The sequence below is a fragment of the Zonotrichia leucophrys genome, chromosome 1 (genome assembly GCF_028769735.1).
Source record: "Zonotrichia leucophrys gambelii isolate GWCS_2022_RI chromosome 1, RI_Zleu_2.0, whole genome shotgun sequence".
In the NCBI taxonomy this organism is placed as follows: Eukaryota; Metazoa; Chordata; class Aves; order Passeriformes; family Passerellidae; genus Zonotrichia; species Zonotrichia leucophrys.
This window is the reverse complement of record NC_088169.1, coordinates 112,224,881-112,236,832: the sequence shown is the minus strand read 5'-3', so window position 1 is coordinate 112,236,832 and position 11,952 is coordinate 112,224,881. Positions and strand designations below refer to the sequence as shown.

Genomic DNA, 11,952 nt, shown 5'->3' with positions numbered 1-11,952 from the left:
AATCTATGGAACAGAAGAGCCATCAGTATTGTCACACAATCCACACTCGGGAGGTCACATCCTGCTCTCTGGAGTAAAAGGAACCAAGCACACAAGGCTAAGAGCAGAATTTGGCTGTTTGGTCTAAATATTTGAGAGGAGAAGAACGGCAGTTTGGAGTAAATTCCTACCTCTGCTTACCAAGCAGAGACCAGCCTGGAAGTTTGCACACAATGATCTCTGCTGCTGCACTGAGCTTCCTGCACAAATGATGAATATAAATTCTTCTGATCCCTACAAGTAGGCATTAGACAAATTCAAGGATGAGGAAACTGTTCAGAACATTTCCAGAAGATTAGGATAGAAAGTCTATTTGTGCTCCATTCTTCCTCTCCACCCCCCCACCCTCCCCCCATGGTGTGGGAGCTCGCTGAAAATAATCCAGGAGCAAAAGACAAACGCGTCCAAACTATATATATAAAAATAATAATAATAATAATCATAATAATAATAATAGAGATACACCAGTAATACAGGCCTGCCTAAATTGTACCAGTTAAGAAAGGAACCCCCAACATGATTGATACGATTATAAACACCTTGTATGACATAATGGCCTGTACAACAGACCTATAAAATGATAATTAAAAAAGAAAGATATTTAGACCAAAAAAACCAAGAAATCCCCTTCCTATGTTTGAACTGATAACCCACCTTAACTTGTCATTGTGACTGCTGGAAATGATAAGTAGTCCTTTCACTTTTTTTGTGTTTTTGCGGTTTTTAGTTTTTTTGTGTTTTTTTTTTTTTTTTTACATTTTTGGTTAGAAAGTTCTCCGATCCATGAAGCGATCCTGAAAAGACAGTGTTTATTATAAAATTAGGCAAATGTCTGTCCCAGCTTTAAATCCTTCCTGTTTTGCTTTTGTTTTTTTTTTTTCTCCTTTTTTTTTGGTTTTTTTTTTTTGTTTTGTTTTGTTTTTTTTAAATATTTTTCCTTCTCTCTCTCTCTCTCTTTCTCTCTCTCTCTCTTGTCCCCAGCAACACGGTGAGAGGATGCCCACGGCATTTTCAGTCCATCGACCGGGCTGGCAGCCGATCCCAGCGCACAGTGACCCAGGCTGCTGGAGCAGAGCCCAGCCCGGCTCACTGTGCCTTGGAGGCAGTAGTGGTGGTGGACGTGGCCCCGCTGGCAGAGGCCACTGTGAGGAGAGAGTTCTGGATGGACTCGGCTGAGGTGGAGGTGGCGTGAAGGCTGGCGACTGGTCCAGAGGCCCCTGCGGAGGCTGCAGCTGCAGAGACCAAGCTAACTGGGTTGCTGGTGAGCAGAGAAAGGTTCTGAGGGTTCAGGAACAGAGGGGCAGTGACGATGTTAGGGGTACCTCCAGCATTGGCAAACACCAAGTTTCCAGTTGCATCCAGTGATGTTATTGGAAGAGAGCCACCGGATGCAAGAGCTAAAAACAGGGAAAGTTGAGCAGGGAGGAGATAACGTTAACAGTAAGCAACAATGCAAAATGAGCCTAAAAGCAAGGGGTCTCTGCATTTGCCTTTCTCTGATGCGTGTGCTCTCTAAATCGCTTGTTGGAGATCTTGCAGATACTAAAATGCATCTTTCATTTGCTGCTAAACTAATTCCACTGTGCCTTTCCTCAGCTCTTTTAGTACAATACTGGTCTATGTTTTCTGCCACAGAGAGTCTTGCACTGGGAAGGGTTGAGATGAGGGTTCATGTGAAATGACAGCTATCACAAGATGGAGAAGGTCATGTAACCTTGAGTGTACCATTTTAAATGTTGACATATAACCAACCACTGTTACAACTTACTCTCATGGGTCTACAGCATTCAGTCTGCCTTAGATTATGATCTCCTAAATTTATCTGTGACACTTTATGAAATGGTTCTTTCTTGCAACCTAGAAACGAGATTTGTTCAGCTAGTTTAGAGGATATTTGAACACACAGGTTTTACCTAGCTCTTTAGACACTTGTACCATCCAGTTTTTACAGGTGGCAAACTATGAACAACTCTTGCTGAAGCCAGTGGTAACTTTTGCCTTTGTGCTACTTCCAAAACAAATAAATATATCCTCTTCTGAATGTGGATTTACGTATTTCAAGTTCTACGTAAGGATTTCAGGAGGAAGGATGTTTGTTGCAGGTTCTTTTCTAATACATATGAAGACAAGAATTCAGGATCAAGATTTGCTCAGAATTGCCCTTCCCAGAGACCTCAGAATGGTGCAAGTCTGCTCAAGCAGACTACAGAAGAGCTATAAAAAGCAAATCTCTAACCTGCTAAAGACACAGGCCAATGAGGCAAGCACAACAAAATAAATTCCAGATTGAATTCAGTATCTTAAATGCCTCCTTTAAATCATACACAGCTCTGATTCCCTATCTGAAGTTGTACCTGCTCTTATCTCTGTGACCCACAAAATGTATTTGCACATTTAATTTTGTAAAGCCTTTACTCCTACAGAATTTATGCCCAGTGCTGAGGAGTCAGTGCTCTCTGGTAGACAAAATAAGAGTGCATAAACTGAAGTTGTGTGATGGAGATGCATTAAAAGGAACACTACTGACCTTGAATAGTTGCCAGTGTACTGTTGCTCATCAGGGCCGGGCTGAGAGCACCACCTAATGTCCCTGGATTGAGACTGAGTAAGGCACCTCTGCAGCACGATCATGGAAGAAGTGGGAAAGAGAAAGAGTGTTATTTTTAAGAAAAGGTTGTCATTGTTCAAAAGTACACCATCATATTTTTAAAAAGGGGGGAAGGGCAAGGCGGGAGGAAAGACCAGAGATCAAGGGCTATTTTTGGATTATTTTACTTTTAACTCCATGAGGGGTTCATGACATGCCCAAAGTACAAGCACTTGTAAATACATTACAAGTGATTGTTGGTGTAAAATATTCTTGTAAAGTATTTGGGGAAAACTGTTAATTGTTAGAGAACTATCATCCTCTCCCAAATGCAGATAAGAAATATGTAATTCAAGAAGAATTAAACATCTGTCTGAGCAACATTTCTAAAACTGTAACTTCAACAATACATCATTTTCCATTTTTAAGAACTTCTTGCTCACGATGGAGAAATGAACAGAGAGGTGTGAAGTGGGTCTAGGCTATCTCTCCATTTTACAATTAATAGAACAGATTCTATGGTTCAGTGGCAAGTTGCAGTTTTTAAGTCAAGCTCTGCAGTGGGATGAATGATTTATCAAACAACATCACTGCAACACAGCCTTTTCACCTTTAAAATGAGCACAGTATTTGTGTACTGTGATGGGAATGGTCCATTCCCATCTATGAGTAAACCGTCAGAATCTGAGATAAATGACAGCGATACAAAAAAGCAATTTATCCCAAAAATTTTCCTTCACTCTTTTATCACCTAAAAGGGTGTGCAAAATGGATCCTTACCCAGCTGCAAACTGCGAGGATGCCATCAAGCCTGGGTTTAGCCCTGCTGCAGCAGCCATGGCAGCAAGACTTGCATTTGCAGGCAACTGTGCAGCTCCTTGTAAGGCGGCCGCTGCCGCCGTTTGCAACCCTGATGCCGTTACCATCACCTGGCTGGTCCCGAGAGGGGAGGACAAGGGGGTGGAGGTTGTCTGTGTTGTGCTGGTCTCACTGGCACTGGAGGCCTCGGAAGTGGAGGCTGAGGCAGAAGGGGAAGGGCTCGGGGCGGGTGATGTCACTGCTGAAGAAGCCGGAGGTGCTGTTGAAATCACTGTTGCCGTGTTGTTGGAGGTGGTTTCTGTTGTGCCTGCAAGAATGGCTCTGGTCAGATCAGTACAAAACAGGGACACCAGACAAGAGAAACTCCTGCCCACCTGATCTCAACTGCATGTCCAGCTGGAAGGGGCACAAGCACACATTTCTGTAGTACCGAGAGTTCAAATGAAAAAATGAAATTACACTTCCCAATGCGGGGGGCTGAGGAGCTCCAGAAGTCAGCAATGAAATATTTTGTTTCATTTGTATATTTTGTTTCAGCGCCACCTGTGATTTTATTCCTGGAAAAGTCAACTCAGTGGTCACAAAAACTGAAGCTTCTTAGTGCAGCAACAAGGAAGGATGACAGGAATGTCCTGGGATAGCAGTGACCAATAGTGAATGACTCTTTTAAGAATTCAAAAGGGACAAACGGCAGGGGTTGATGTGGTGGCAGCAGAGATCAGCCCTTACCTGTGACTGACAGACTGGTGACAGCAGGACTGGCCAGAGGGAGCACGGGGTTGACAGTCAGGGTTGTAGCTGCACTGCTAGTCACAAGGCTTGGCGTGGTTGCCACCTGGAGGTCAAAAACGAATAAAACTGCTCAGCTGCTCAAAGACAGTGTTACACACTAGACCTTGATTTCTTTCTTTCCATCCTCAGCTGAGGAAGTTATCAGCAAAAACACTGCATATAAACTAAATTTTTTTTGTAATTTGGTTACTTTATCACTCAATGAAACAAACATAGCATCTTCTCTAATTACAAGCAGTATGTTTATTCCTAATAACTCAGTACTTGAAAGCAGATACACCCCATCCATATTGTCTCAAGACTGCAAGTTGGCCCTCTCTGCCACCCCACAAAGATAGCATCTTGTTTTAATAGAGACACTCTTAAGAAGGAGTTACAAAATATATTATTTTTACTTTTTTTTCTTTTTTTAACATCTTTTCAGCTCCAAATCTTTCTCTGACAGAATTATGTAAATGCCCCAGCATTAACAAAGGTATTTAGAGTAGTGTGTTTATATAGAGCAGCAGAAAAACATTTCACTTTTATTCAACCAAACTATAAACTTTACTTTGATAAGCTTCCTTGTGCCAGAGGAAGGATCCCTGAATTTTAAAACATACAAATGGACTTTTCAATTGTGGATGGCTTATTACAAGAAAGCTACAATAAACTGAAGACATTACAGACAAACACCAAAGATTTAAGGTTGGAGAAACCAGCTTATAAGGAAAAATGAAATATAAGGAAAGGACTTTTTATGGACAAGAAATGGTGTCCAGCAGTAATATTTGAAGGCTGTTATACATCAATGAGAGAAATGAATCCTTTAGAATTGCCCAAGAGAACATAGCCAAGGATATAGGCTAAACATTCCTCCTTTCCACTCTCTTACCTTAAGTCTATTATCAGAGAAATATCTCTCCTGCCTCTTAGAGGGAATCAAATGCTTCACGCATTTTAAACAAGACTGGGGCAACTGGGACAAATCTGAAAGCTTTCTGCCCATCTCAAACAGTGTATGAAATTAAGAGGAGCTGGATGCACAGTACACCTCCCACTAATGCAGCCCAGCCACCACATCTGTCATCTGTCCAGCAAGCAGTTAAGGCCAAGGTCACCATCCCTATTTCAGGGCAGAGAATGACCTGGAATTAATACAGCTCACCCCGTGGTTCCAGTGAGTGACTCCAGCCAATGCAAGAGGGGGCTGCCCCCAAAAGGAGCCTTCCCCTCCAATCCTGCTGCAGAGCCCTTGCCCTCGTGCAGCCAGGCTGCAAGTCACACTGGTTATCTACCCACACTGAAAATTCATCATTGCTCCTCACATGGCTAATTTGCAGTCAAACTACTAAAGTAAGCCCAAGCATCCTATGGACACAATCTCCAGAGCTGACACAAGGAATCAACAAAGCACACAGTCACTGAAGGCTGATGGCAGCAAGGCTGGAACATCCATTTGAGTAGCAGCACAGTATTAAGAGAGGCTTAGAATGAGTGAAAACACTCGTGAAACTTCACTGATGAAAGGGAGACTGTGGTTAACACCTCAATTTCTCATATACAATGGCAGATTATAGCAACAGGAAAATTTCCCTAGGAAAGCTCCTTTAAGTTGCAGTCTGAGGGAACTTGCACAGTTCCTAAAACATACTATCATAAATCTCACTATATTCTGCTTTGGTAGCAAGGCATGCAACCTTGCTTTGTAACTGGGCAAAAAAAAATCCCAAACCAAAATAACAATAAAAAGGACTAGGTACACTTAACACAGCCCTTCCCCTGAAACAAAAGGTTGCATGCACACACCCTGAGACAAGGATGAGGGGAGAGAATAACACGTCACCAAAATTAATGGTTTAATGAAGTACTGGAAGATATTAGCTACTACAGTGATGAGGGTGGAATAAATACTACAAAAGGACAGCTACAGGCTACATAAATTCCACCACATTCCTATTAGCATAGCTACTATGAAATCTAAAAGCTACTGTTTCTATTTATGAAAACAGACCTCCATGGACATTGGTAGCAAAGGTGCTGAAGGAACCTTGATGCATGTGTTTTGTTACTCTTATTTTCATGAAGTTTGTGTTTACCTGAGGTAAATACAAGTGTGGGAAATTAATTACATGAGTATTAGCTAAACTGTTCTTCTGTTCCATGCCTTTCTTTTATATAAATAATTTCTGACTAGAAATAACAACAACGGTATCATTGGATTTGTGTAACCTAAGTCTCCAAATGATACAGAATCAAAGGATGAGTAAGTCTGAAAGGGACCACAGTGGGTCCTTGGGTCCAATCTCCCTGCAGGGTCAGTCCCACAACACATGGCACAGAATTGAATCCAGATGGTTCTTGAGTAACCCCAGTGAGGGAGACTCCACAGCCTCTCTGGGCAACCTGTTCCACTGCAAGACACATTTTACTGCTGCTCATTTACTGAGCAGAGCTGCTAAAATAAGAGGTGGTGGGGAGAGCTAATAAGCACTTTAAAAAAATTACTATTATTTTATTTTTTAAAAGTTGGGTAGAAGAAGGAAAGTCCAGATATGAACTGGAGGCATTATCTGAAGTAAGTTCAAAGCAACAACCCCAAATGCAAATTTGGTAGTCAGAATATTTGTTCATGAGCTGACTAAATAAAACACCCTCACTGAAGGGCTGACTGGTGCCTGATTTGTAAGCATTATCCCTCTGAGACAGTATCCAGGTGGAACGCTCAAAATGCCAGTAAAACATAAATATGTGAGAAAAGTCTGCCGTACAAAGAATGGGCAGCACGTGCAGCTTCCACAGTGAGCACAGCAGAACTACCTCCAACAGTGATCTTTGTCAACACAGCTCTTGACTCTTACCAGTGAGGTTGGACAAGGGAAAATTGCTTTGATGGGCGAGCTGCTGGTTCCACCACTGCTGGGTGGGTTGATCCTTTTCTCCTTCTGGCGCCGGTTACAGAACCAAACGCGGATCACCTCCTTCTCCATGTTTAGCTGGTCAGCTATCATGGCGATCTCATCCGAGGTAGGCTTTTGGTTCTGACAAAAGAAAATGGCATTTGAAAAGCTCTGAAATTACCTCCTGAAGTTTTGCATCATAGCTTCTTCTCCAGTAGGCAGAAATCTGAATTAGTGATTTAGATCCAGAATCTGGTCAGTGGTACTGTAGAGACAAACCACAGTAGATGCTTCTGCCCTCCATCTAAAAACCTCAAATTATGTGTGCTTAGATTATTGCCTCATTTATTCATCCTCATGAAGGGTACTGTTTAAACCTAAGTCTGAGTATAGTGGAATGCAAAATCACAAAGTCAGTGAAGTGCAAGAACCAGTGAGTTTTTCTGAGGGGGGTTTGTGTTTGTTTCTAAAGTGAAACAGATGTTCATGCACGTTTCTTGGCATGGCTTTTGTATTCCCCTTGTTTAATACTAGCACTTTCCTAAACAGAACAGTAACAGGTTCACTCTAACACATAAAATTCTTAAATGAAGTTTCTCCATTTTCTCCTAGGCTAAGAGCAGCAGGAGCACTGACCTCCAGGAAACTCTTCTCTAAGGCCACACGTATGTTGGTCTCTATGCTGGTGCGTTTCTTCCTCCTACGGTTCAAGCCTTCGATCCCTTGCCCTGGAGAATTCAGGGCACTTGGGCTGGAGAGAGTTGAATCAGATGAGAGGTTTTCTGAAAAAGAAGAAAGTAATACAAATCAGGAGATTTCATCTGAATGCAGTGCAGTCTAATGCAAGTGTTCTTCACCTGTGGTGAAGAACCTCTTCACAGAGGTTTATGAAGATCACATGCATTAATCATTGTATTTACAAATTACAACATATACCTGAAACTAAAAACCTACAAATATGCCCAGAGGATGCCCTCTGCTCCTGTGTGCTACCACAGCATCCCTTTTACAGTACCTATACAGAGTTTGTTTCCCATATCTCATTCTACTCCCCACTGACTCACTGCAAGCCCCAGTTTAAAGGAAAAAGGAGTACTTGATATCCATGGGCCATAGCTGAAAGTCACAGGCAGTTATGAAAAAAGTCTGAGGAGCCTGAAATTTCTTTTACCCACTCTACAAAACACTCGAGGAAGAGAAGTTCATAACCAGCTCCACAGTGTTCAGTCTCTTCTCTCTGGACATCTCAGCAGACGCTCAGGGCTACCAACCACTCCACACAGCAAGCAGCTCCCCCTTCTTAACTTCACCAGGGCTCTTAACCTCTAATCCTGTCTTTCTGGCTTCACAGAGGAGCAAAGAGAGAACATTTAACCCCACTCTGCAGCAGGGAGAGCAATCTAACCAAATGGCAAGTTTCAGCAGGGAATTTAAACCAAATTATTCATTATGGCTGGAGTTCCTTCATTGCACTGGGGCATGTGGGTGATAAGCAGGTGTCAAAGTTCACAATGCCCATGATTATTCTGATAGACTCAAATGGGCAAGTATTTTCTAGATTTTTTTAAAAATAGTAATGGCACCTACAAATATGTGGAAACTCTTCCTCAGACAGAAAATTTCACTGAGAACCAGCTGAGTTCCATGGCAATAAATTCTGGAACCATCAGTATGCCTCTTCTGCCTACTTTTACCTGAAAGTAAAACAGTGGCCTCTAAAGTCACCTGAATCTTTCTTCCAAAGATTTTCATGGAACTGAGTCAGAGCCAAAGACAATGGCTTGCAGGAAGTGAAGAACCATGACACTGTTCACTCAACTTCAGAGAGACAAGTACAATAATTTCTTCAGGACAGCAGCAGAAATAACCCCTATGACACTCCTTGCAGCACTGGACTCCTACAATGTTGCTGGAAGGTTTGGGGATCACTGTCCTGTGGAGTTGAGCACTCAGTGTGGAGGTATTTATGTTTTCTATCACAGACCTACAACACCTAATGATAACTCCTGTCAGCACAACAGAATGAAATTTCCTTTTCTCAATGCAGGACAAATTTTCAATGCTGCATGAAATTACTTTCGAAATTTCAGAGAATGTTGTAGGTGCCAGCATAAAGCTCTCTCCATTTTGGTAAAAATAGGAAGGCACACACCATCCCTGCCATCTGCTTAACATATCCATCAGTTTTATGCTATGCATAATTGCATACTTGGAAGAAAAATCTGGCTGACAGCACTCTCAAGTACTTTCTCTCCTAACATCTAGCACCACCATACAAGCTCCTTTTCCTGGTGGGAAATAAAAAAAAAAAGAACACTACCAACATTGGCATAGTGAATAACTTGTATCCCAGAAAAAAAAGCTAATATGGGAGGGAAAAAGCAAAACCTAGCCCACAAAATCTCTTCCTACAGGGAAAAATATTATTTATCTGAACCACTGGAGAGAGATAAAAGGAATGCACACAGGGATATGGAAGGAGATGGATGCAATAAGCTCTGCCTACTGAAACAACAAATCATGCAACCCTCTTTCTACTACACATCTGAAAAAGAAAGCTAGAAGAGGATTAGAAGTTATATGCATTAACATACACGAAGGAGGAAAACCATGACACGTATTGTACCTCATCCCATGCAAAGGTTCAGCTGTCTAGAGAACACACTTCTGAAAGTTCATACTGGAACTATTTTGGATGCATACAGGCACATAGAAAGGGAACTATGGACCCTTATTTCTACACCCTCATTTGTCCCACGGGCAGCTACAAAGGCTGGTAGCTTCATAAAACCATAAGGGCACAAACGAAGCAGCTTTTCAGGATCCTACTGATTTTGGTAGGCTGGTGAAGAAATACACAGACTCATTCACCTGCATCATTGAGCCACTTTTCCAGAAGTGGCTTTAACTTGCACATGTTCTTAAAGCTGAGGTTCAAGGCTTCAAAGCGAGAGATGGTAGTTTGGCTGAAGTCATTTCCATAGAGTTTGCCCATAGCGAGCCCAACATCACCCTGGACAAAGAAAGAGAAAAAAGGGATTCACTGACATAGGCACTTCCAAAGCAAGGAATCCTGTCACATTCTGGTGTTCTCTTAGTGACACCACTGCTGTGTGGGATTGCAGTTTCACAGAGGCTTTCTCAGCGCTACCAAGATTCATGCTAAAGCAATAATCATAAAGAAATGTCAAACCTCAGTCAGTTTAACCTTGCAACTCTTTCCAGGAAATCCCTGATGCTTTGTCTTCTTAGCATTATCACTGAGCAGCACATTCCACTAAATGTTAACTTGTAATTTCTTGAAATAAGTAAAGGCCAAGCTCTCTTTGGGAGCAGATTTAAGTTTTTCTGCATATTTCACACTGGAAGTTCGAATAAGCAGAAATGCAATGAATTTACTTTCCCAAATTTGTAGAAAATACTCAGGACAAGATGTCTGCAAACATACATCACATTTAAATAGATGCAGAAATATTTTTATCTGAACTGCAAGTATCTTCTGAGGTTCAAACCAAATTTATCCCCAATAGATACAAATTTCAAAGCAGACAAGAAGTTGAACCATTTCAAGTAATGATTAACTGCAGTCTTGACTATCATTACCCATCTGCCAGAAAGCTATCCAGGAGATTTACAGGCAGATTATCATCTCTTTACATCTGTTATTGCTTTCTAAACTCAGTTTTAGCTAGCTATTCTGCTAGCAGACATTCTGCTTATCCTAATATTTATGTATATATTATATAGCTGTGTAAGTATACACTTGAAAAGTGGTGTTTAAAAAAAAGAAATCAATCCATTCCTGATTGTGGCCATTAAAAACACCATAGTATTTTCATGCTTTGCTTTAAAGCTGGAAGATCTTGCCCTTTGGGGGAAAAAAAAGCACTTATATTTCAAGTATACTACTTCTAAAGCAGCTTTATTTAGATTTTTACTTTTTTAAGCACAAAACGAGGTATGAGAAGCGTGGAAGAAGAGGCTGAAAAGCTGGAGCACAGTTAGTGGAGTTTAATTGCAAATGGGTTAGTTGGACTGGGCATAAAGCTCGCTTTTCTCTGAGGTCAGCTCCACAACCACAGCTGGGTATGAGTACACTGACAGCATGCAGAGTGGCCACACACAAGCCAGGAAGAAAACAACCTTTGGGAAGCTTAGTAAATTGTGCAGGTTGAGCAAAGAAAACAATTTCCTTCCTAGAAAAGGACCAGAACAATTGGTTTGTGTGCCCTTCAATCAGAGGAAACACGTGGGAACTCACATTTATGCCTCTACTCATATGCCAGGATTCTGTGCATTTTAAAACTCATAAATCATTCCAAGAGGAGTAGCGTGGATGCTCTTCCAGGTTTATGAAGAAGAAAACCTGGCTATGTAAACCATTTTAGAGATAAGTTGATTTATGTCTTGGCAGGAAAGAGTTATGAAATTTGCTCCAGTCGCCCAACTAAATTTAATTCTGGACTTATGTTGTTCTTACAAACATTTGCCTTCTGATTTAAAATGAATAGTTAACCATTTCTTTGTCAATGCCAAAAGGTGGCAGCATTTCAGCTGCAGGCAAAGGAATTTACATATTGGGATGAGAATTTTATATATTGGGATGGCCCACAGATAGGATGGAACAGAGCATAAAGGCACTTTATACACATCTGATCTACTCTGTAGGCTGACTGAAGCTCTGGTAATGCACTGCAACTGATTATAAGGTGCATCATTGTTGTGTGTACTGGTCTGTTAAGAAGCTCAGATGGTCTAGCAGAGGCAATACCTTTCACAGAATAAAAATAACATTTTCTAAAATGTTCACTCACGTCTCTTGAACCTGTACTGAGC

At 41.4% G+C, this 11,952-nt stretch overlaps 1 protein-coding gene across 9 annotated transcripts in view; it reads right to left on the bottom strand.

The window, feature by feature from the left end:
• Positions 1 to 792: 792 nt before the first annotated feature.
• Positions 793 to 11,952, bottom strand: part of POU2F1 (POU class 2 homeobox 1) — a 101,553-nt gene continuing 90,393 nt past the window's right edge. For 6 of the 9 annotated variants that reach the window (XM_064727655.1, XM_064727673.1, XM_064727681.1 and 3 more), the window contains 7 exons: positions 9,988 to 10,129; positions 7,753 to 7,898; positions 7,078 to 7,257; positions 4,175 to 4,280; positions 3,407 to 3,752; positions 2,567 to 2,655; positions 998 to 1,436 (listed from right to left, as the gene is read on the bottom strand). In XM_064727655.1, coding sequence (XP_064583725.1) covers positions 1,126 to 1,436; positions 2,567 to 2,655; positions 3,407 to 3,752; positions 4,175 to 4,280; positions 7,078 to 7,257; positions 7,753 to 7,898; positions 9,988 to 10,129 — 1,320 coding nt within the window. In that variant the 3' untranslated portion in view covers positions 998 to 1,125. Of the gene's footprint in view, positions 1,437 to 2,566; positions 2,656 to 3,406; positions 3,753 to 4,174; positions 4,281 to 7,077; positions 7,258 to 7,752; positions 7,899 to 9,987; positions 10,130 to 11,952 lie in introns of all 9 variants that reach the window. The other 3 variants (XM_064727691.1, XM_064727709.1, XM_064727700.1) reach the window with 2 other exon arrangements.